We start from the raw sequence: 24,304 nt of genomic DNA, 5'->3' as shown, positions 1-24,304 counted from the left end.
TTGGAGAGACCACTCCTATACAAGGCAGTGGTTGTACCAGACAACTCCTAGAGTCACAGTCTATGTTTCCACTGTCTTCAGCTTTGGCATCTTTGGGTGATGATTTTGCCTCCATTCTTTCCTGACAGGAAGTAATCATTCCCTTCTGCGTTGGTGATATGTTATCCACTACCCTGAGGAAAGTCACAAGAGCAAGATGAGTTTATTGGGAGCTGTCCAGCCACCCCACTTCCTGAAATCAGCCAGGCTGCAGCCAACACTCCTGCTCTCTCAGGGGCCGGTCTTAGTTATTTCACTGTCACGGTGACTCGATGGCAAGATGTGCCCTCCAAATTCAGGGGAAATTGCTATATTCAAGAAAAATGGCTTTCTCATGATTAGATTCCCAAAGCTTTCATGCAGTCTCCCTTCACTTTGGTGCCATTTACTTTTCTCTCGAGCACATCAGCTTTAGCTATGGGCATGAGTCTACAGGTTGTTAGAGAGGAACAGCTGGATGTTCATTTGGGATCCTCTGACCAGAGGATGTTTTGCTGAGCCTTTTATTTCAAGGTAAATCAAAACTGAGCCAGAGACATGCCTGGGACTATGTGTCCTTAGGGCGAGAGGCAGGAAAGATGCCCTCCATTAGGGGAAGGAGGTGGGGAGAAGGCAATTCATTTAACCTCCCTCAGTTTCCTTATGTGTAGAATGAAAAGACTGGTCTCAATGGTCTCTAAGATTCCTTAAAGTTCCAGACCCATGATTATGCAATGTGGTACTCAGATAGTTTTTTTTTTCTTTTTGGGCATTTGGGGTTAAGTGACTTGCCCAGGGTCACACAGCTAGTAAATGTCAAGTGTTTGGTCTGAGGCCAGATTTGAACTCAGGTCCTCCTAACTTCAGGGCGGGTGCTCTATCCACTGCGCCATCTAGCTGCCCCCTTGGATAGTTTTTTGTAGTCTATTATTATGGTATCTTGTTTCTATAGTGTTTTAAAGAACATTCTCCTCAGTTCAGTCCAACAAGCATTTATTAAACACTTATTGTATGCAAAGCACTGGCAATACCACAGTAAAACAAAAAAAAAAATACAGTGCCTCCCCTCAAGAAGTTTATATTCCACAGAGGGAATATAACTTAGGAACTAATGAGTAGATACATGGTGATTTAAGAAGTGGGGGGGTGTCCTAATAGTTAAGAGGATGAAGAGGGGCTTCCCTTAGGATGTGGCGCATAAGCTGAACCTTGAAGAATGCCAAGCATTCTCAGAGTTGAGGGTGAGGAGGGTGGGCATTTCAGGCATGAGAATAACCTGTACAAAGACATAGATTTGGAAGATTGGAGACTGAGTCTGCGTATGAACAAATGAGCCAATTTCACCAGAATAGAGCAGGCATGAAGGGAGGTTATGTCAAGTAAGCCTGGAAAGACAGGCTCAAGTTAGGTTGTGAAAGGTTTTAAAAGTCAGACAAAAGAGTTTATAGTTTATCCTAGGGCCCATGGGGAGCCATTGAAGGTTCTTGAGAGCAGGAGTGACATGGTTGAAGAGTTGTTCTTGAAGATGACTATTTTGGTAAGTGTATGGAAGATGGGTTTGTTGAGAGAAGAGACTAGAAGCTATTGCTGTTGTCTAGATGAGAGATGATGAGTGCCTGAACCTGGGTGGTGTGTGGCCATCTTATTGGAGACATCAGGTGTTATGGAGGTGGCATCAATAAGCCTTGGACATTAATTCGATAGTGCAGGTTAGGGACAGGAAAATAGGGAAGACAATGCCAAGACTGTGAAACTGAGTGCCTAGAAGTATGGCAGTGTCCAGTCCCGTCCCCCATAGAAACAGAGAAGTTAAGAGAAGGGGGGAGGTTTCAGGAGGGATGGAGGATATGAGTTCTATTTTGGACAAAGTGAGTCTGAGATGTTTACAGGACATCCACGTGGAGATGTCTGGCAGGCAGTAAGTGATATGGGACTGAAGCTCAGGGGAGAGACGAGGTCTGAATATAGTAATGTGGGAGCCACGTACAGATATGAAAAGTGATATGGGACTGAAGCTCAGGGGAGAGACGAGGTCTGAATATAGTAATGTGGGAGCCACGTACAGATATGAAAATTGAGCCCATAAACTCTAATGATATCACCAAGTGTTGGACTTAGAAAGAGAAAAGACCTCAGGACAGAGCCTTGTTTGGGGGGAAGGGGTAAAGGAAGCAATTATTCAGCAAACAACCCAAAGAAGGAACAGTCAGGCAGGTAGGGGGAGAACCGGGACAGAGCAGTGTCCCAAAAACCCGGGGAAGACAGAAGTAGGGCTGGACAGCAGTGGCAAAAACTCCAGAATAGTCAAGAAGGCTGGTGGATTTATCCTCTGAGAGGCCCCTGAACACCTTGCAGAGAGCAGTTCTGGTTGCACGGCAAGTAGGAAGCCAGTTTGCAAAAGGTTGAGAAATGAGGGGTAGATGTGTAGGCCAGGAGTGGAGGATACATATTCTAAGAATTTGGCTTCGAAAGAGATGAGCGCTTCCTATTTTAAGCAATTGTTTTTGCTAACTAGGTGCTAATTAGTTGTGTTCAGAATGGCAGGTGTGGGAGGGGGGAAGATTTGATGTCAACCATGCTTCCTTTACCAGCCCGACTCTTCCCCTCCGCTGGCATCATCCCCATCCAAATGCAGGTACGTCCTCTGGTCTCTATTTCTCTCCCCTCATGCTGATGGCGAGTGAGGCCTGGCCCGAGGAAGGGGGTAGTAAAGGGCCAGGAGCCCCCTACCAAGATCAAAGGTGGTGGGAGTAAAAGTTTACCATCCCACCTAACCCTGACTGAGCAATTACATTCCCTACTACTCTACTCTCTACTACTAGGAGGGAGTGGCACCCTAACAGCCCCATGTGATTTCCCCCAGGGTCTGTTCTAATTAACTGGTGCACCTGTCTCCCCCTACTCTTGGGGAGGCACAGCCACAAGGTGAAAGGCAATTGAAGCCTATGGCACGGGTGCCCCAATTTTAATAGGCTCCCTCTTACCCCCACCCCACCCACCTCCTGTCAAACACTAGTTGGTCTTAGGTTCTGATCCCCGCTTAGTCTAAGCCTCCCAAGGGTTTAACACTAGGAGGAGGCTGTTGGGGCAGCACCTGGACCAGCAGGGTGCTAGATAATCAAAGCTTGCAAAGTTCATCTCTCAGACACACACACACACACACACACACACACACACACACACACCCCATCTCTGCCCCTTTTCCCAACTTGTCCCCACTAGGAACTTTCAAAACCAGATGATGCTATCCTCATCAATACCCTCCCTGCCCTCAGCTTGGGTAGAAGGTTCCTATACCATTGTGGCAAAGAGGGCCAAGTGAAGATGAGATGCCTCGCTTTGGCCTCCCTTCATCCTGGTGAAAGGGATGAGGCTGGAATGTTGGTCATCCAACTAGGCATCCCCAGTCACCCTTGCCAGCAGACCAAGGGTGCTCGACTGCTCCTCCAACACCTGAGGGTCCAGTCCAGCACCTCAAAATGTGGCCATGCTTGGGGCAAAGCCCTGATTACCCCAGCTGGTTATCACTCCATTGTGAGCCAGAGTTCCATTGGCCATAGTATTTCACAGTGAGAAGGAAAGCAAACCTGAATGTTATTGTGTATTTCTCAAATGGAAGACCATTCAGCCCAAGCCCCCAGTCCAGTAATTTCTGGAGTGCCTTCCGTAGTATCCTTTACCCACGCATGCATTTTTCCAGCAAGGATTCAAAGGAGTATTAGCTAACTATGTTTCCACCATGATTCATTTTTTGGCTATGTGCCAACCAAGATTCATAATTTGAAACTTCTGGCTTTCATTTTTAGTTCTAAAACTTGGCATCCCTCCATCAGGTGGTATAAAAGCGAGCTGTCTCACATTTGAAAGTTTTGCCAGAATTCATTTCTCTAGCGTGGGCCTTCTTCACCTTTTCTGTGGTCCTGGAGCCCCTGAGCAGTCAGTCTGCTTAAGCCTGTGGATCCCTTCTCAAAATCATGTTTTTGAATATATCAAAGGAAATAGATTCAAAGCAAACAAGTTATATTAAAATATAATATGTTAAATTGATTAATAATAAATTAATATTAAATAAATAAAATACCCATATACTAAAATACAGTAATCAGAATACTCAGACCTCCTGAAATCTCTCCATGGACCCCAGGCTAAGAACCCTCCTAACCAGAAGCAACTTGTATTTGGGCAGTGAGACTTTGCTGAGTTTCCTTGGTGTCTGAACATGTTTCCGTCGGGTGGGATCTGGCCTGCAGTGGTGCCAGCCAGCTGGTGACTAGAACACGGTCTGGGAGAGACTCTGCCCAGCCCCTTCAGGACAGGCAGTCTGGGGAAGCAACCACTTCAAACAGAGCTTATTGGAGGATCATCAATGGAATGTCTTACCTGTTGCCCTTCCCATTTTAAAAGTCTAATGTTAGCTTCAGAGCTGGCTGGGACACGTTTGGCTTTATGGCAAGTGAAGCAAAAATGGGGAGGATAAAGGAAGGGGAAAGGATAAGTATTTATATGGCACCTACTCTGAGCCAGAACACTTAGCTAAGCATTTGTTTGGATTTTTTTGTTTTTGTTTTTGTTTGTCCTACAATTTTTTATCTTATTTGATCCTCAACCACCTTGGGAGATAGGTACTATTATAATCCATATTTTACAGTTGAGTAAACTGAGGCAAACCAAGGTTAAATGAATTGCCTATGGTCACACAGCTTCTATCAGAGGTGGGGAACCTGCAACCTCAAGGCCATATGTGGCCCTCTAGGTCCTCAAGTGCGGCCCTTTGACTGAGTTTAAATTTCATGGGGTTTGGATTCAGTCAAAGGGCCACACTTAAAGACCTACAGAGCCACATATGGCCTTGAGCCTGCAGGTTCCCCACCCTTGTTCTAAGTGTTTAAAGCTGGATTTTAATAATAATAATAATAATAATAATAGCTAACATTTATATAGCACTTACTATGTGCCAGGCACTGTGGTAAGTGCCTTATACTTATTTTCTTATTTGATTCCCCACAACAACCCTGGGAGGTAATTGCTATTATTAGTCCCATTTTACAGATGAGCAAACTAAAGTTAAGTGACTTGCCTAGGGTCACACAGCTAGTAAGTGTCTGAGGCTGGATTTGAACTGAAGTTTCATGACTCCAGGCTGGCCCACTGCTCTATCCACTGGGCCACTCAGCTGTCTCTAACAATGTTGAGAAAAAGAAAGGAACTGTCTCTTTAGACTGCATCTCTGACAATCACTGCCTGAGGATGTCCACTTTGCATTGCCATCACTGTCCAAGAGACAGGTAGATTCAGGAGAGATGGGTAGTTTCTCTTCCGTAGATTAGATTATTTTTGGAAGAAATGAGTTTAAATAAGGTGAAAGCCTTTGTATTCACAAGAAAGTGAAACTTAGACGTATAATCCTGACCTTATCCTTTCTCCCCCCCGCCCCAGTTTTTAAAGTCATTCATCTATGGCCTATAAATAGATTATCCATTTTCTTTTGTTTGCTAGTCAATGGACAGTTTTTCTGTAGATGCTCCCCTTTCAAATGAGCAGCACTTCCAAGGGCATTTTCTGTTTTTTTAATTCTTCATCTGTTCTTCTGCTCTTATTCTCCACACTTTAAAGAAGATTGTGTCTACTTAGGCCAGAGAAATGAACACGAACCTTAGAGTGAGTTTCAGCTGGAAAGTTGTCAAAGATCAGCTAATGTTTAACGGCGTACTTTGATAATACTCTCCAGTTACAGAACAGCATGCCTTTGTTCCAAAGGCCTCAGTCTAGCACACAGGGACACCTTCTAAAGGAAGCAGGTGAACAAGGTGCTCTTTGTACCTGAAAGCACTTTGACCCATCCACCTGAAAAGACAGGAAAGGATGTGGCCAGGAGAAACAAGTTATGGGGTAGGGGTGGGGAATGAAGAGACGGAAGAAGGTTGATGTGATGTGCGGGAAACATTATGAGGAGGTCTTTGCATAGTCATCCATGATTTTTCTAAGATGACTGAGAGATCTCATTATTGGGAATATTACAATAATAATTAATATTAATAGTTGGCATTCATATAACACTAAGATTTGCAAAGTACTTTACAAATATCAGTTCATTTTTCTCTTCACAACCACTTTAGGAGGTTGGTTTATTTTTTATTTGTATTTATTTATTTATTGTCGCCATTTTATAGATGAGGAAACTGAGAAAGGCAGAGGCTAAGCACTTGGTCAGAGTAACACAGCTAGTAAGTGCCTAAGGAAGGATCTGAACTCAGATTTTCCTGACCCCAAATCCATCATTCTATCTACCATAACACTGGGAGTGTATCTTAGAAGATATCTGCTCAAAAATATACATAGCAGCATTATTTGTAACTGTCCAAAAAAAATGGAAATGAACTCTGGTCCCAATGGTTGGTGAATGAATGAACAACCTGTGATATATTAGGGAAAGACTGTCTGGGATAATCTAGCCTATGAGTGAGGAAGACCTGGGTCCTAGTCCTTCTTCAAATGTGAACCTGGGCCAGTTACTCAAGGGCTCAGTGACCACCACCACCCCACCACCCCCAACAACTCTGTAAGACTGGGAATTTACAGCCCAGTTGTGTAGGTGCATGCAAGGAGCCTCCAGACCAGGAGCTCCCCAACTCCGTGTAAATCATGGATCCAAACTGAAAAATACCTAACAAATAAATCAGTCTAATGAAATACTGTGATACTGCTGAAAAATATCAGCAATGTGATTTGAAAAGGTTTAGATGACATAAACAAAGCAAAAAGGAAAAAACCAAAGCCCAGAGACAGAAATACTGTATCCACTATTAAAACGAGTAAAATAGTAGGATAGAGATTGGCTTCATTGGTATAGGATACTCCCAGGTGAGGAAACCCCTCCACCAATGCATGTAAGCACCTACCTTATCTGAAGCTTATCACCTTAGAGGGTTACTAAGACACTAAAATGTTAAGTGACTTGCTCAGGGTCCCACAGACGGGATGTGGCAAAGGTAGGCCATGAACCCAGGTCTTCCTTGCTCAATCTGGTGGACTCTTTATCCACTCTGCAGTGTTGTTTCTTTCAGTTGGGTCCAACTCTTCCTGGCCCCATTTGGGTTTTCTTGGCAGAGATACTGGAGTGGTTTGCCATTTCCTTCTCTAGGTCATTTTATAGATGAAGAAACTGAGGCAAATAGGGTTAAGTGACGCTTGCCCAGGGTTACCCAGCTATCCTCTAGTGGTCCTTCTGAGGCCAGATTTGAACTTATGAAGATGAGTCTTCCTGACTCCAGGCCCATCGCACCATGTGCTATGGTGCCACCTAGCTGCCTTCCACTGTGCAGTACTGCCTGTAAAAGAATATACAGATGAATTTATAAAACGGGAGGGATAGTGGAGCCCTCAAAGAGTGTTAACTACTAATTTGGAAATTATGGAAATACTATATGCAAAAATTAATGTTAAAAGTAAACGGTTCAAAAATGGATGCTTGCTGAGGTTCTTTGTTTCAAGTGAAGTTCAGTCATTTATAAAATGAGTGAGAGAAAATAAAGGTGGGAGTGATTGGGAATGTTAAGAGAACAGTCAAAAAGCCTCAAGGCCACAGGTTCTCCACCCCTGTAAGAGTCTTGAATGAAGATCTAGGAAACAGAAAAGAGAGGCAGAAAGAGGAAAACTAAGATCCACAACTATGGGGTTTAGGGGACCCATGACAGACGGTGGTCTGAGAGAGAAGTTACCAAGCCGAGTCTATATCTAAAGAGAACCCTAAAGGCCGGAAGGAAGCGCAGACAATCAGGACAGCTTAGAAAGGAACATGTTCAGTGTTACTTACGAGGAAAAATAAGCTGCATAGAATAGAGATCAACAGTCTCGTGTACAATCCCCTTTTTGCATTCAGGTTTATATATGGAAATGCTCGTTTTACTTGGTGTTTGTTAAGTGTAGGATGTTTTTTGTTTGTTTGTTTGTTTGTTTTAAACAAGCCATATCAGAAAGTCATATAAGCAGCCTTCTCTTTGGAGCTTTCATGGATACATTCATTACCTTAATGATGTCTCATCTGTTTTTCTAATGGAGCAGGTGGCTTAAAAGGGAAAGCTGTCAGGCCCCTCTAAGTGAGTTTTTGTTTTTGTTTTCAGTGTTTCTCTGCTGTGAGTTTGCGTGCATGTGTGTTTTAAATTCACATTAAGAAGAATTTACATCCCCCCAAAAAGCCAACATGAAGAATAAACTAGTATTGGGATCCCATGGCATGAAGACTGCCTTCCATTCTGGGCACCACATTTTAGGAAGGACGTTGACCAATTGGGATCCCTTAGGGGTGACCAGGATGGCTAGGGAGCAGGAGGACTTTGCCATCCAAGAATTCAGGGGAAAGAACTGGGCGTGGGCTGTTGTACAGAGGAGGAAGAAGGCTTGTTCTGTTTGTCTCCTGAGGAACAATGGGTAGAAGTTGCCAAGAGACCGTTTTTAGCTGAACGTCGGGGGGGAACCAATCCTCATACTGAGCTGTTCAAGATGCGATGGGGCTGCGCCTGGGGGGAAGGTAGTGTCCCCTCTACCAGAGTTCTTCCAGTCCAGGCAGAGTGTTGGGGACATTTCACAGAGATGTTTGTCCAGATCCGGGATGGCCTACATTACTCCTAAAGTTTCTTCTAACTCTTAGACTCCTGTTCTTCAGAAGGGTTCTGCGGTCCCCATGACTGTGCTAGGGGACAGGGTCCACTTAAACCATGCCAGAAGGTTCAGGCCCATTTATCAGCTCTTCTCCTTGACAGCTTGCGAGGATGTCCCATTGTGTCCCACAGTCATGGCCCTGAAGCTTGGCATGGTGCAGAGCCCCAGGCCCAGAGCCAGGAGAAACTGGGTTCCCATCCTGCCTCACATACTATTTAGCTGTGTGACTGAGTTGTCTCACCTCCCCAGGCTTCAGTTTCCTCATTTGTAAGATGAGACTGTTGGGTTAGATGGCCTCTGGTGTCCTTTCACCCTCTAAGTCTATGATCCTGTGACTTTGGACAAGGGATTTCACCTGCCTGGGCCTCAGTTTCCTCACCTGTCAGTTTACGAGGCTTGAGTCCATGGCCTTGGAGGTCCCTTCCGCCTCTAAGCCTGCCATGCTATGAACCCTCTTGTCCTCACCCGGCTTTTGCCTCTTCCACAAACGTAGGTTACACGGCAGATCCATGAGCATGAGCAGGAGAACGAGTTGCGGGAACAGATGTCAGGATATAAGCGGATGCGGCGCCAGCACCAGAAGCAGCTGATTGCCCTGGAGAACAAGCTGAAGGCCGAGATGGACGAGCACCGCCTCAAGCTGCAGAAGGAGGTGGAGACGCACGCCAACAATGCGTCCATCGAGCTGGAGAAGCTGGCCAAGAAGCAAGTGGCCATCATCGAGAAGGAGGTCAGTGAGGGGGGCACCCAGAGGGGCTGGAACTGGGGCCAGCTAGCATGCATTCACAGGCGTTTCCATAACCACACTTTGGCTTTCTAGGTGGCCTTCGGGTCGCTTGGCGGAAATGCTCCCAGGCTGGAGCCTGAGTCTGTCACCTTATTTCTCCCGATGGCACCCTGGCCCTGAGGTCTTCAAGGCATGGTGTTAAGACATATGTATTTATTTAACTTTTATTGCAACAAGAGCCTAAGAAAAAATTAAACCCTAGCTACACAACTCCCTTATTTTGCTAAAGATGATTTACAAGGAAATCCTTGAGGTGTGAACATTGCCCACAGGACCCACTTTCCATATACGTGGCTTAAATGTCTCATAGAAGTTGAGTGGTCCTGCGGCCATAGGATCTCTTCTTTACTCCCCAGTACTTAGGATTTCTCCCCCCACTTCCCCTACCCCACTGGGTCTTCTGCTCCCTGAGACTATTTCCTGTGCCCTCAACATCTACTTCTCACCTTCCCCTCCCCCACGTAGGTCTTGGATGGGGTCTTCAGAGTCAGCACTGGTGATGGTCTGGAAAATGAGGAAGGCAGCCACCCCACCTGCTCCTCCAACCCTTCCTAGGGTTGTCACTCCCCCACCCTCAGGGATGACTTCAGATCCATATTCTCACTTCCCTTCCTCTCATTTCTTCCTGCAAAAGTCTCTTTCCTGATCCACAGCCCAGTTCTTCAATTACTATAAAATAGCTAGGATGGCTTAGGTCTGTACTGTCTTTTGAGATAGAGCTAAATCTTACCTTCATTCTTAGGTGCCCAGAAATCCACCACCATTACCCGTGTACACCTTTGTCTTTCCTGCAGAGTCTTGCAGAGCTATACATAGGTCAGGGGCCAACCCCTTCCCATGTTCTGTGTATACCTATGGCGATGGATTGGAAGGAGGGGGATGGGAGGAGGGGAAGCCTTAATATCCCTCACTAGAGTCCCTGTCTCCATCACTGGCCTTATCCTCCCCAACTTTAATGGAGCCCTTATCCCAGGCTGTAAGAGTTACTGCCAATGGCTTGCTTACAAGGTTAAAGGCAAGGGAGGGATAGAGAGGCCTGGTCTCTAGGGAAGTCAGGAGGATATATACCTGGAATCCCAAATTGTGATTCTGAATTTGACTTCCTATAGAATCATTATACCTGGCATTGTGCTCTTATATTTCTGGTCCATTGTGGGTCACATAGATTTTTACAGGCTAGCCCCAGAACCTAACCACTCTTTCCAACATTATTTCTCTGGATAATGATTTGGGAATTCCGAGCTTACCAATGAATTTTTGGAAAATAACCTATTCCCAAGTTAGGGACTGCTGGTATCCTGGCAAAACTTGATTCTTAGAAGAAGAAAAAAAAATGTCATTGAAATGGTCCATCATTTTAATAACCCCACTCTGGAGCTTTCAATTTCTTTCTCCCTTCCTCCACCCCCATATGCTGTCAATTTGTCGGTGGTGTACCATAGACACTTGTTTATATATAGCTGGCTTGCATAAATCTTCCTGTAATCAGAATTTCGTCTTTTGAAAGTAAAGTTTTGATGAAATCTGACATTTCTGTCTTGGTTCAGAAGTAGGAAGACTCATTCTGGACATTTCTCTATTGCTGTCTCTAATCATCGTCCCCAAATGGCTTTGCAGTAGGACACTTTTTCTGTGTCACTTTGGAAAGAGACAACCAAGTGTTGGGTTGGAGGCGTATTTGTCTTAGATTCTACTTGAATAACATAGTGGGGGTTTTTGGGTTTTGTTTTTTTTCTGTAGGCAAAGGCGGCTGCAGCAGATGAAAGGAAGTTCCAGCAACAGATCTTGGCTCAGCAGAAGAAAGACTTGACAACTTTCTTAGAAAGTCAGAAGAAACAATATAAGCTTTGCAAAGAAAAAATAAAGGAGGCAAGTGACCAAAGACCCTACCAGTCCAAAGTATTGGGGGGATGGGGCAGGGCAGAGAGAAAACAGCCTGGGCCTCTAGGCCTTATTAGTCAAGTCTAATGTAATGGTGGGAGCCAAGAGCTCACTCTTTTATTATGACTTTAATTCTATTGAGTTCTGATCAAAAGTACAGAGAGAGAAAAGTTCTATTTGATCTGCCCCTGTCTCAGACCTGCCAGGAAAAGTCCCGGAAAGGCAGACCAAAGTGAAAGAGACAAACTTGAGAGTTGCTGACTTGAATGACCAGTTCTTTCAGCAGACATTTATTAAGGGGCCTTCTGTGTGCCGGCAGCTAGGGGGCACCATAGTGGAGAGAGCACTGAGTTTGGAATCAGAAAGATTCATCTTCATGAGTTCAAATCTAGCCTCAGACACTTCCTAGCTGTGTAAGCTTGGACAAGTCACTTAACCCTGTTTGCCTCAGTTGTAAAATGAGCTGGAGAAATAAATGACAAACCACTCCAGTATCTTTGCCAAGAAAACCCTAAAATGGGGTCACAAAGAATCAGATACAACTGAAACTACCAAACAACACCAAAACTATGTGCTGGACACTGTACTAAATATTGTGGATACAAAGAAAGGCCAAAATAGCCCTGCCCTCAGGGAACTTACATTCTAGTGGGAATGACAGAATTCTTACAGCCTAGTAGCAGGATATGGCTAAAACAGAAGGATCATTGCAGCAACCTAGATGCTCCTAGAATGTCTTACAGCAACATTTCCTTCAGGGACTCCAGGAAGCCTAATCCTTGTTCTCATTGCACTGAGATCTTTGCTGTTAGCATGTCCTGCTCTTGCAGAAAATGAAAAGATCCTCTTGAAGAACACGGGCTTCAGTCTTCCTTGCCTTAGGCAAGAGACCATTTTAGATTCAACCTTCTTTGGACACCCAAAGACCATAGCCTGAAATCTCCCCATCTTCTCCTGTGGCAATGCAGAATAAAAACCCTAAGCCACCGAGGACAGCCCCAGGAGGGGAAAAGAAAGAAATAGATAAGAAAAGAATAAGTAGCTCTCGTATAGTACCTTAAAGTTTTTGAAGTGCTCTTAGAAAGATTTCATTCTCTCAAATCCAGCCTCAGACACTTGACGCTTACTAGCTGTGTGGCCCTGGGCAAGTCACTTAACCCCATTGCCTAGCCAAAAAAAGAAAAAGAAAGATTTCATTCTGCACTTTTAACAACCTTGGGATGTGTGGGGGTGGTAGGTGATTATCCCCATTTTACAGATGAGCAATCTGAGGCTAAAGAAGATGAAATAACTTCCTCAGAGTCATGCAGCTGAGTAAATGTCTGAGGCAGGTTTCAAAATTATAGGTCTTCCTGACTCCAGATCCAACCCTGTCCACTATGCTACCTGGAAGACATTCTCCTACCAACTCAATAACCCCTTCAAAAGTAAAACTGGGGGGAGAGAATGGACTTTTGTATGTATTTACCAATCAACATGTTGGCATGATTAAAGTAAGTGATTCTTAGAATGAAGCAAATCTCAATGATCCCCATCAGTGGAGAAGAACAAAAGGGTAAATAAATCCAAATAATGGTTAGTCTAAAAATGACTTTATACTTGGCTTTGGAATGAGTCTTTGTACCTACATTTGAACATGAGGATGTCAATCTGTGGATTCACTATAAACAAAAATTATGAAGCCATACCTTGAAAACTTAGCTTGGGGCAAACTGGAAAGCCCCCATCAGTGGACCCCTGCTTACCTCTGACTTGTAACCCTCCTCCACACTAAAAGCAAACTGCTTTTTTTTAAATGACCTTCAGTGCAACAGGCAAGGGATAAAGTGTCTGAATTTCCTAGATTTGGAGTTTGAATGGAGATAGAATGTGAAATGTTGACAAACAAGAAGGTAAAGGATATGGCCATCCAAAATATATTTCAACTAAGCAGATAATTAGGCAAAGGTCATCAATGGTGCCATTTTGAAAGCAGGCTTTGCACTGGAAACAACATAGATGATCAGAAGTTGAGTCATTGGTCCCCTTACTTTCCCCAAGTCTTTTCTGCTTTTGGATTTCCCACATGGTTCTCTACAGGGGTGGTTGCCAAACTTTTTTGATTGCATATGGCCATTAATAAATATTTTTGAGCATCTGCCCCTAATATGTGAACATTTACCTTTTAATAAACTACATATATGTAGTATTGCATTTGTGTATAACAGCAAATTATATATGCTTATGTATATTAATTATGTTCATTATAAATTTACATATAAATAGGCTTTTTCTTAAAGGATGAGATAAAGGTGAAATAATATTTGATCTTGGAGTCAATGGGAAGCCACTGGAGTTTTTTGGGTAGGGAAATGACAGTGACCCATCTTCCCAAGCTCTAATCCATCCAATCTAATCCATCTTCTCATGCTCTGATTGGTTGAACACACATCCCTTGAGGTCCTACCATGACCCACTACTTGTGCACAGCCTCCATTTTGGAGGCCACTGTGCCATAATTGTGTGTTGCTTCTTGAAAGTTTGGAAGAGGGACTTTACACATCATTGGCATTTTAATACTTGAGGGGACGTGACCTCACAGATCATCAAATTTTAGAGCTGGACAGGACCTTAGGGACTTTATAATATGGTCCTCTTCTTTTACAGGTAAAAGTTAGGTACAGAGAGTTCAGACTTGTCCCAAATCATCCAGGTAATTGACCGTAGAATAGGGGAGTGGAACCCAAATCCACAGATATCCTGACAAGAGCTTTTGCCCCAAATTAGATGGGGATTCTAAGATCCTTTATATACAGTTGGAAAGGCCATCAAGTCTAACTTTTCCATTTTGCAGATGAAAAAACTGAGGCCTTTAGAAGTAAAGTGATTTGCCCAGGATCACACAGCTAGTAAGTGACTAGTTTGAGTTTGACTTAAACTGAACCATAGATGTCAGAAGGCATATTGAGTCAAGCAACCTTTCATTTGTGTCCTGGAAGATATTATCTTGGAAGCAGCATGGCGGAATAGCTCAGGTCAGGAAGACATGGGCTCAAATCCCTCTGTAGACACTTCCTAGCTATGTGACCGTGGGCCAAGTCACCTCCCTTGCTGGGTCTCAGTGTCCTCATCTCTAAAATCAGGGGGTCTCTAAAGCCCTCAGTGGCTCTAAATCGATGCTGTTATCTCACCACAATTGAATGTGTTTCCTTTTGTTCCCTGGGCCTGGTGGTCTCGTGGTCGTACAGGAGATGAATGAGGACCATAGCACACCCAAGAAAGAGAAGCAAGAGCGTATATCCAAGCATAAGGAGAACCTTCAGCACAGCCAGGCCGAAGAGGAAGCCCACCTCCTCACCCAGCAGAGACTGTACTATGATAAGCACTGCCGTTCCTTCAAACGGAAAGCCATGCTCAAAAGGCACGAGATGGAGCAGCAGAACATCCGGGAGGTATTTCTGACCCCACTGGCCTCCACAATGAGCCCCGCTGTCCTTGTGTGTGAGCCTCCATGGGGAGGCAGCACCTTGGAGAGATTTTTCTTAACTCGGTCCAATGAGGATTTGTCGAGCACCTCCAATGAGTCTGGCGCTCTGCTCCAAGCCTTGGGAAGGATTCATAAAAAGAAGAGTCCTAGACCCCTAAGCGGAGGATGAGAAGGGATGTCAGAGATCTGGTCCCAAATCCTCCTTCTCCAGATGAAGAATGAGGGGTCATAGGAACCATAGGCACCTTAGAGGTCATTGAATACAAATCCCTCATTTTACAGATAAAGAAAGTAGCTTAGAGGAGTTATGCGAATTGCCCAGGGTTGAGCCATGAGTAAGTTTCAGGGCTAAGATTGGACCCCAAGTCTACCTGACCCTGAGTCCTGTTCTCTCTCCACTACTACTGCCCAAGGGTTCACAAATAATTCATTTGAAATTAGGACCCAGAACTAAGTGTTCCAACAGCAGTTTGTCTGGGTGGGCTCTGGGGGTTATAGTGGACCACAAGGTCAAAGTGAATCAGTTGTATGTTATGAAAGGTCATGAAAGTTTAGGCTACATTGAGAGGCAAGAATGAGAAAGTGACGGTCTCACCGAATCAGAATGCTTTGGGAATATTGTATTCCATTCTGGGCACACATTTAGGAAGCACATTAATAGTCTAGAGGGTGGTTCTAGGAGGGCAAGCAGAATGTCAAAAGGCCAAAAAGTCATGCCTTGTGAGGATCAGGTGAAAGTGTTGATCGGTAACTTGGAGTAGACTTAGGGATTACCCGATCACAAACTTCAGGTATTTGAAAAACTATCACCTGGTGAAACAAGGGATCGTGATTGTTCTCCATGGTACCAAAGGTCAGAAGTAGGAGCAGAGAGGCCAAGGTACAAAGGCAGATTTAATCTTAAGAGAAAGAAAACTCACCAATGGTGAGAGCTGTACAAAATTGGAATGGGAGCTGAGAGAGGAAAGAAAAACTCACTAAATGGTGAGAGCTGTCCAGAATTGGAATGGGGGCCATGAGAGGTAGTGACTTCTTCCTTACACAAGATCTTCAAACAGAGGATGACCATTTGGGCACGAAGTACAGGGAGTTCTCGTTCACATAATGGTTTATTACAATGCCTTCCAATTCTGAAATTCTGTGATTCCCCAGTCCAAAATTCTCACCCAAGTCCATTAACAAGCATTTATTAAGCACCTACTATGTACCCGGCATTGTGTTGAGTGTTGGGGATACAAAGAAATGAAAAAAAAGAAAAAAAAGCCCAGACCCTGCCTTTAAAGAGCTCATAGTCCAGTAGAAGAGACAAAATGGATAGAGCATTGGCCAGGGAGTCAGGAAGACTCATCTTCCTGAGTTCAAATCTGGCCTCAGGCACTTACTATCTATGTAACCCTGGGTAAGTCACGTCACCCTGTTTGCCTCAGTTTACTCATCTGTAAAAATGAGTTGGAGAAGGAAATGGCGAATAATTCCAGTGTCTCTGCCAAGAAAACCCCAAATGGGGTCACGGGGAGTCAGGCATAACCGAAATGGCTGAACAATAAAATATATTAACAAGATACATACAGGTTAAATTGAGGTAGTCTCAGAGTGAAGACACTAAGATTAAAGGATGAACTTTAGCTGGGACTTGTAGGAAGCCAGGAAAGCCAGGAGTTGGAGATGAAGAAAGAGAAAATTCCAGGTGTGGGGACTAACCAGAGAAAATGCCCAGTCCAGAGATGGAACATTGTGTATAAGGAATAGCAAGGATCCCAGTGTCTATGAATCTGAGAAAGGAGGGGAGTATTAGGTGTAAGAGGACTGGAAAGGGAGCAAGGGACCAGGTTAAGAAGGGCCTTTAAAGAGGGTTTTATATTAGATCCTGAAAGGAATAGGGACCACTGGAGTTGATTGAATGGGGCAGGGGGGAGGGGTCAGTGTGGCAGCTGAGTGGGGGATGGGCTGGAGAGACTTTAGGCCGGGAGACCCAGGAGGAGAGCAAGATGGATGCCGGCCAAACCACTGTATAATCCAATCATACAGACTGTTAATGACGGGAAGTCTAGTACAGGAAACATCACACTTAGCAGTTTCCTTTTTGATCTAGTAAGGCCACTGAAAGCCACAAATCACATTAGAAAGTACACAGGGATTGGAATTTTTTTCTTTTGTTGAGTCAAAATCCACAAAATACAAGTAAAAAAAATACAAGTGAGGTTTTATTACATGGAGAAATTCCCATCTGAGGAAGAAAAAGGCTGTGGTTCCTTAACTACTGTGAAGGAATTTGTAATCCCCTTGGGAAGACATAACTAACCCCAAGAAGACATCAAATAACCATATACAACACCTAGGGTTCATTCATTCATTCATTCAGCAACCGCAAAGAACTTGCGGGCTCATTCGACAGGTGAAGCAGGACACACATTTAGAGCCACAAGGCCCCTCAGACGACGGCCAGGCCAGACTCCTCAGTCTGCAGGTGAGGAAATGGGCCCAGAAAGGGTCAGTGACTTTAATATAGCTAGTAAATGACAGAGCCAGGATCTGAACCCAGGGCCTCTGTTTCCAAATCCAGCCATCTTTCCCTTCTACCATATGGCCTCAGAATGTGATCAAGGCCACAAGAGTTGTCATTGTTGTTCAGACATGTCCAACTCTTCATGACCCCGTGGGCTACAGCGTGCCAGTACCGTCCAAGGGATTTTCTTGGCAAAAGTACTGGAGTGGTTTGTCATTTCCTTCTCCAGCTCATTTTACAGATGAGCAAACTGAGGCAAACAGGGTGAAATGACTTGGCCAGGGTCACACAGCTAGTAAGTGTCTGGGACTAGATTTGAACTCAGGTCTTCCTGACTCCTAGGTCAGTGCTCTATCCACTGAGCCACCTAGCTGCCTTCTACAAGGCTCCAAGAGAGGTACACGGAAAGGGCCATGGAGAATCTAAGAGTGGGTATTAGGGATATTTAATTCTTTAGGAGATCAAGGAGGATATGAGGAGAAACAAAGAAGGCAGACAGGTCTTCATGGAGAGAGCTGAGCTGGGCAGGGACTTAAAGGATCTCTTGAGATGAAGGTAGATAGGAAGGAGAAGGCGGCCCTCCAGGCAAGAAGGATAGAGTCAACCACCATGAAGGTAGACTTGAAAATGGCCTGTTCATGGGACAGATTAGACTGGGGCATAGTTACAAGAATGGGGCCAAAGTAGATGGCCATGAGAGCTACTATAAGGAACTAGGACATTCTCCTGAGGGAGCTGGCACATTACCAAAGTATCTTGAGGAAGAGAGGGACATGATAAAATTTGCATTTTAGGCAGATTAATCTGGCCATAGAGTGCAGGCTGGATTAGATAGGGGAGGAGTTAGAAGCAGGAGGACCAGTTAGGATGCTTTTCTAGTAAGTTATTATGTACCTGCTATGTATGGGGCCCTGCACTGAGCTCTGGAGATATGGAAATGAAATGGTCCCTGTCCTCAAGAAATGTGCATTCTACTGGGAAATGGGATGTGTAAACAGATAAGTAAGGGTAAGCTAATTTGAAGGGGGAAGGGGGGAAAAAACATTAACAACTGGGGGATCAGGAAAGGCTTCGTGAAGAAGGTAGGCCTAGAGCAAGGGTTCTTGGCCTTTGTTTGGATCTTGGGTCCTTAGGGTAGTCAGGCGAAGTCTATGGACCCCTGCTCAGAATTGTGGTTTTAAATGCATAAAATAAAATGCAAAAGATTACAGAGGAAACCAGTTATAGTGAAACCCAGCTCAAAGATCTCAGCTCTAGAGGAGATCTCAAAGGCCATCTAGTCTAACTCTCTCATGTTGCCGAAGGCAGGGGAAGGAGGAGGTGGGCAGGGAACTTAAAAGACTTACCCAAGGAAACCATTTATAAGTAGCAGAAGTGAGATTTAAACCCAGGACCTCTGACCTCAAAGCCAGAATTCTTTCCAGTGTACCTCACTGCCAAGGAGGTTGAGCCTGGAGGAAATCTAGGGATTGCAAGCAGTGGAGATGAGGGGTGAGTGGGTGACCAAGAAAATGGAAAGATGTTTCTAAGGTAGACACAACAGGACCCGGTAAGTAAATAGCTGAAAAGAAGGAAGAAGAAGATAAAATAAGCCACTTTTAAGCAAAGAGTTATTATGAATATCTGATGAGAAAGTCAGGGGTGGAGAAGCCTCTCTGCACACAGTGAGCTTGCCTTCCTTTGGAAAATTTACAATGCTACCCAAATGTAGCTGTCTTTGTTGGGCCAGGCCTGTAGTGTCTCCAGTCTCCTTATGAAAACTCCCATTTGTGAAACTCCCTCCATCCCAAGCAGCTGAGCATCTCAAAGAGTTCCTGGGGACTTGGGAGAGAAGCTGACCTGCCCAGAGTCAGAGCCCAATGGGGCTGAAGAGGGATTTGCACCCACAGCTTCTTGGCTTCTGGGCCATCTCTCCAGCCTCTACAACACATTGCCCCCTGAGCTGCTGTGATTAGTGTTATGTATTATTATATAGGGAGCTTTTCCTTCTGGATCATATTGTGTTTATCTTGGGAAGGTCACAAACAATTCAGATATGTTTGAAATAAAGGGATGGGGTAGAGAGAACAAGCAGCAGTTGTGGCCAAGCCTTATTCTAGGAGCTGGAATCTCTCTCTCTCTCTCCCTCCTTCCATCCCTCTCCCCATCTTTATCTCTGTCTCAGTCTATTTCTTTCTTTCTTTCTCTGTCTTAGTCTCAGCCTGTCTCTGTCTCAGTCCCTCTGTCTCCTGTTTCTATCTCTCTCTGTCTCTATCCCTCTATCTTTTTCTCCCCCCCATCCTCACTATCTGTCTCTCTGTCTGTCTCACTCTCTGTCTCTGTCTCTCTCTGTCTCTGTCTCTCTCTCTCCATCTCTCTCTCTCTCAGTCTATCTTTCTCTGTATATTTCTTCCTCTCTTTCTCTCTTTGTGTCTATTTCTTCCTCTCTTTCTCTCTTTGTGTCTCTCTCTCTATTCTTCCCACCATCCTTATTTACCATGGCTCCTGTGAAAGCTTTCAGGCAACACTGTTGAGGGATTTGATTAAAGAACAGCAACAACAATAATACATTATTCATATAATACTTCAGACAGATGTATCTACATATACGTATATACATCCAAACACATATGATACATAATACTTTAGGAAGCGAGTTCGCTCAGTAGAGACATGTCCCCAGAGTCAGGAAGTCCTGGGTTCAATTCCAGCCTCAGACACTTACTAGTTTGTGACCCTGGGGAAGATATTTAACCTCTGTTTGCCTTAGTTTCCTAATTGTAAAATACAGATGATAATAACAGCCCCTCCCTCCCAGGGTTGTTTTGTGGATCAAATGAGACATTATTTGTAAAGTGCTTAGCACAGTGCCTTGTGCATGCAGTAGGTGCTCTGTAAATGCTAGCTATTATTAACTATTATGATTAGACAGGAAGAGCCAGGTGGTGTTTAATGGATTGAGTGTTGAATTTGGAGTCAGAGAGTTCTGGGTTCAAGTTCCCCCTCTGACATTTTGCTAAATGTGCGACCATGGGCAAGTCACTCAATAGACGCACCCTCATACTAGAGAACCTCAACATAAATATTGACTCTTCTCCAAACACTCTAACCTCCCAGTTCTTCAAACACTCACTTCCCATGAGCCTCTCCACCCTCCTTCAGCCACATACAAAAAGGGTCATGCCCTTGATTTACCGTCACCCACAAACACACCATCTCCGTGTTTAAGAATCTTGAAATCCCCTGATCAAACCACAGTCTACTGGCTTTCCACCTCTCCCTCCCGTTCCCTCACAAAACCCTACTCTTCAAATAGGCCGTGGCCCCAGCTCTCTCCCAGGCCACCTCCTCTGCACTGATCACACTCTCCTCTTTGGCCCATCTCGACCCTTTGGTGAACCAGTTTGACTCCACGCCGTCTTCCTTTCTGGAATCCTTAGCCCCCTTGTCATATCACTGATCGTGCCCTGCCAAGCCTCAACCTGTGATCATTCCCACCGTTCATCACCTTCACACCTACACATGGGCTCACACAACCATTCTGACGGGGCCCACTATAAACTTTTGTCATACAACCTTCCCTGGGCCCTCACTGCTGTGAGGCAATCCTACTATACCTCCCTCCTCATCTCACTCTCCCACTCTGCCAGTGGCTATTCCAAGTCTTCTCATCCCACCTCAAACCTCCCCTTCCTCCATCCCTCTCCACTGAAAGCTTCGGGTCATATTTTATTGAAAAAATTGAGGCCATTTACCTCGAGTTCTCTCTTCTCTACTTTTCCTCATCTCCAACCAGATGCCTTTTGCCACTGTCTCCTCCCTCACCCCTGTCTCCCACGAGGAGACATAACCTCCTTCTCAAAGTTGACCTCTCTCCTTGTTCAAGCACTCCCATTCCATTCTGACTTCTCCAGCAGACTGCCCCATCCCCCATCATCCCCACTTTCTCATGCATATTTAATCTCCCTCTCTCCTCCCCACTTCCCACCTGCTTCCAAACATGCCCACTTGATCCTTCTGTCCCCACTATCCTCTTGTACCCACCAGCCTTTCCTTTCTTTGAGAAAGCCATGGACAATAAGGGCCTCCATTTCCTCTCTTCTCATTCTCTTCTTACCTTTCTAGACTGTCTGGTTTCCAACCTCATCATTCAACAAAGCCTATTCTGTCCAAAGGAATCAGTAATCTCTTAATTGCCAAATCCAAAGGTTTTTTTCCTCAATCCTCCTCCTCCTTCACCTCTTTTCAGCCTTTGACACTGTACATCACCCTTTATTCTTCCATATTCTCTTCTCTCTGGGTTTGCAGGACATCCTTCTCACTTGGGTCTCATACTGCCCTCTTCCACTGACCACTCCTCAGTCTCCTTGGCTGAATCTTCATCCAGTTCATGCCCACTGCCCGTGGCATGCCCTGGGTCATCTTTTCTTTTCCCTCCATACTGTTTCACTTGGTGATCTCAACAGCTCACAGGGATTCAGTTATCTATGCTAATGATTCTCAGATCTACTTATCCAGCCCAAATATCTCTACTGACCTCCAGTTTCACATCTCCAATCACTTACAGGACATGTCCTATAGACATTTTAAACTCAACATGTCCCAAACTAAACTAAGATCTTTCTTCCCAACCTCTTGCCCCCTTCCAGCACTCCCTGTTACTGTTGAGGGCACCACCAGCCTCCCAACTCACCCAGGCTTACAACTTAGAAGTCATCCTAGACTCCTCACTATCTCTTACTCCCCCCCATATCCAAGGTCTGTCAAATTCACCCTCTCATCATCTCCCAGATATCCCCCCTTCTCTCCTCTGACCCTGCCCCCACCCTGCTGCAGGCCCTCATCCCCTCACATCTGCAGGTGGGTCTGCCGGCCTCATGTCTCTCCCCACGCCAATCCCTTCTCCAGTAAGCACCAAAGGGATTTTCCTAAAGCTCAGATTTGACCATTTTACTCCCCTCCTGCTCAATAAACCTCCAGGATTAAATATAAAAATCCTCTGTTGGGTGTTCAATGCCCTTCATAACCCAACCCCCTCCTACCTGTCCAGTCTTCTTATAAAACACACACACACACACATACTACACTCACATTAACACTCACATACTCTCATACACACTCACATACACACAGTCATACGCTACAGTCAAAAAAACACTCACAAACTCACATACACACTCACACATACACTAATATACACACTCATATAAACACATGTTCTCTCTCACACATACACTGACATACACACACTCTCACATAACACTCCCATACACACACATGCACTCACATAAACACTCACATACTGTCTCTCACACACACACACTGATACACATACACTCACATACTCACTCTCACACACACATTCACATACATACACACACACTCATACACTATACTTAAATAAACACATACACATACACTCACATACACGCTCACATACTCACACACACTCATACACTATACTTAAATAAACACCTACTCACATATACACTCACACACATACTCACACTCATACACATACCCACATATAAACACATATTTTCTCTCACACATGCACTGACATACACTCACATACACACACTCACACACATAACACATAAACATTCACATATACACACATGCACTCACATATTCTCTCTCTCCCACATGCACACTCATACATACTCATACACATACTCTTACACACATGCTCATACACTACACTCACATAAACACTCATATTCACACACACACATAACACTCACATAAACATTCACTTACTCATGCACTCACACAACACTCACATACACACACACACACACACACACACACACACACACTCTTCGTTTCAGTGACGCCTGGTTTTTTTCTTAAACAAAACCCTCCGTTCGTAGGCTCTAGGCATTTTCTCTATCTGTCCTTAGTGCCTGGAATTCTCTCCCTCCTCATCCCGACCTCCTAGTTTCTGAGCTTCCCCCAAATTGCAGGTAGAATCCCAGCATCTCCAGGAAGCCTTTCCCCATCCCTCTCAATTCTGGTGCCTTCCCTCCCTGGATTATTTCCTCTGCATTCTATGTCTTATGTGTAACGTGGTTGTTTGTCTGTTTCCCCCATTAGACTGGGAGCTGCTCTTTAAGTCTCCAGAACTTAATATAGTGCCTGGAATATAGTAGGTGTTTAATAAATGCTTATTGACTATGAAGTATTTAATGAGTTCCTACTGTGTGCCAGGTACTGAGGATATTTAAAAGAAAAGAAAGAGTCCCTTCCCTCTCAGGGAGGGGGGGTGGGTTACGCTCTGCTAGGCTGGGGAAAGACAATATTTTCACATAAAAAAATACTTACAAGATAGATGAGTACAAAGTAATTTCAGGGTAGAGCCCCACCTTCTGTAGGCAGCCTTTCCTGGTCCCCCAGCTACTAGTGCCACCCCTTCCCTGGTTCTATCTTCTATGTACCCAGTCATTGTCATTGTCTCCCCGCTGGAATGTGAGCACTTGGCATGGTTCTTACATAGTAAGTACTGAATAGTAATAGTAATACATGGTAAGTACTTGTTGATTGCTTAATTGACATCAAGGGGGGCTTCATGGAGAAGGTGGCACTTGATCTGAGCCTTGAAGGGAACCAGAGTTTCTAAGAGGCAGAGATGTAAAAAGAGACCATCCCAGGCATGGGGGTTTAGCCTGGACAGAGACATGGAGGAAGGAGATTGAATGTCATAGATAAAAACAGCATGGAGGCCTGTGTGGCTGGAATTAGTAGAATTAGCATAGGGGGAGGGATGTGTGATCAGCCTGGAAAGACAGGTTGGAATCAGATCACGTCCAATAGAAGACCTTGTCATTGACCCTGGAGGCACTAGGGAGCCACGGGTGTTTCCTGAGCAGAGGAGTGGCGAGCGTGCTTCCCATTCTATCCTATGACACAGCCCCGTGCACTCAGAATATCAATCTGGCATCTCTGTGGAGGATGGATTGGAGAGGGGGGAGGGGAGGCAAGGAGACCAGTTAGGAGAGGACTATAATCC

At 44.7% G+C, this 24,304-nt stretch overlaps 1 protein-coding gene across 8 annotated transcripts in view; it reads left to right on the top strand.

The window, feature by feature from the left end:
• TAOK3 (TAO kinase 3) overlaps window positions 1–24,304 on the top strand; it is a 240,464-nt gene that overhangs the window by 193,616 nt on the left and 22,544 nt on the right. For all 8 annotated transcript variants that reach the window (XM_027863638.1, XM_027863620.1, XM_027863643.1 and 5 more), the window contains 3 exons: window positions 9,170–9,406; window positions 11,204–11,332; window positions 14,572–14,775. In XM_027863638.1, coding sequence (XP_027719439.1) covers window positions 9,170–9,406; window positions 11,204–11,332; window positions 14,572–14,775 — 570 coding nt within the window. The remainder of the gene's footprint in view (window positions 1–9,169; window positions 9,407–11,203; window positions 11,333–14,571; window positions 14,776–24,304) is intronic.

This window comes from Vombatus ursinus, unplaced genomic scaffold, assembly GCF_900497805.2.
Source record: "Vombatus ursinus unplaced genomic scaffold, bare-nosed wombat genome assembly UNPS02001287.1, whole genome shotgun sequence".
In the NCBI taxonomy this organism is placed as follows: domain Eukaryota; kingdom Metazoa; phylum Chordata; class Mammalia; order Diprotodontia; family Vombatidae; genus Vombatus; species Vombatus ursinus.
Note: the sequence above shows the minus strand (reverse complement) of the source record. Positions and strands in the feature narration are given on the sequence as shown.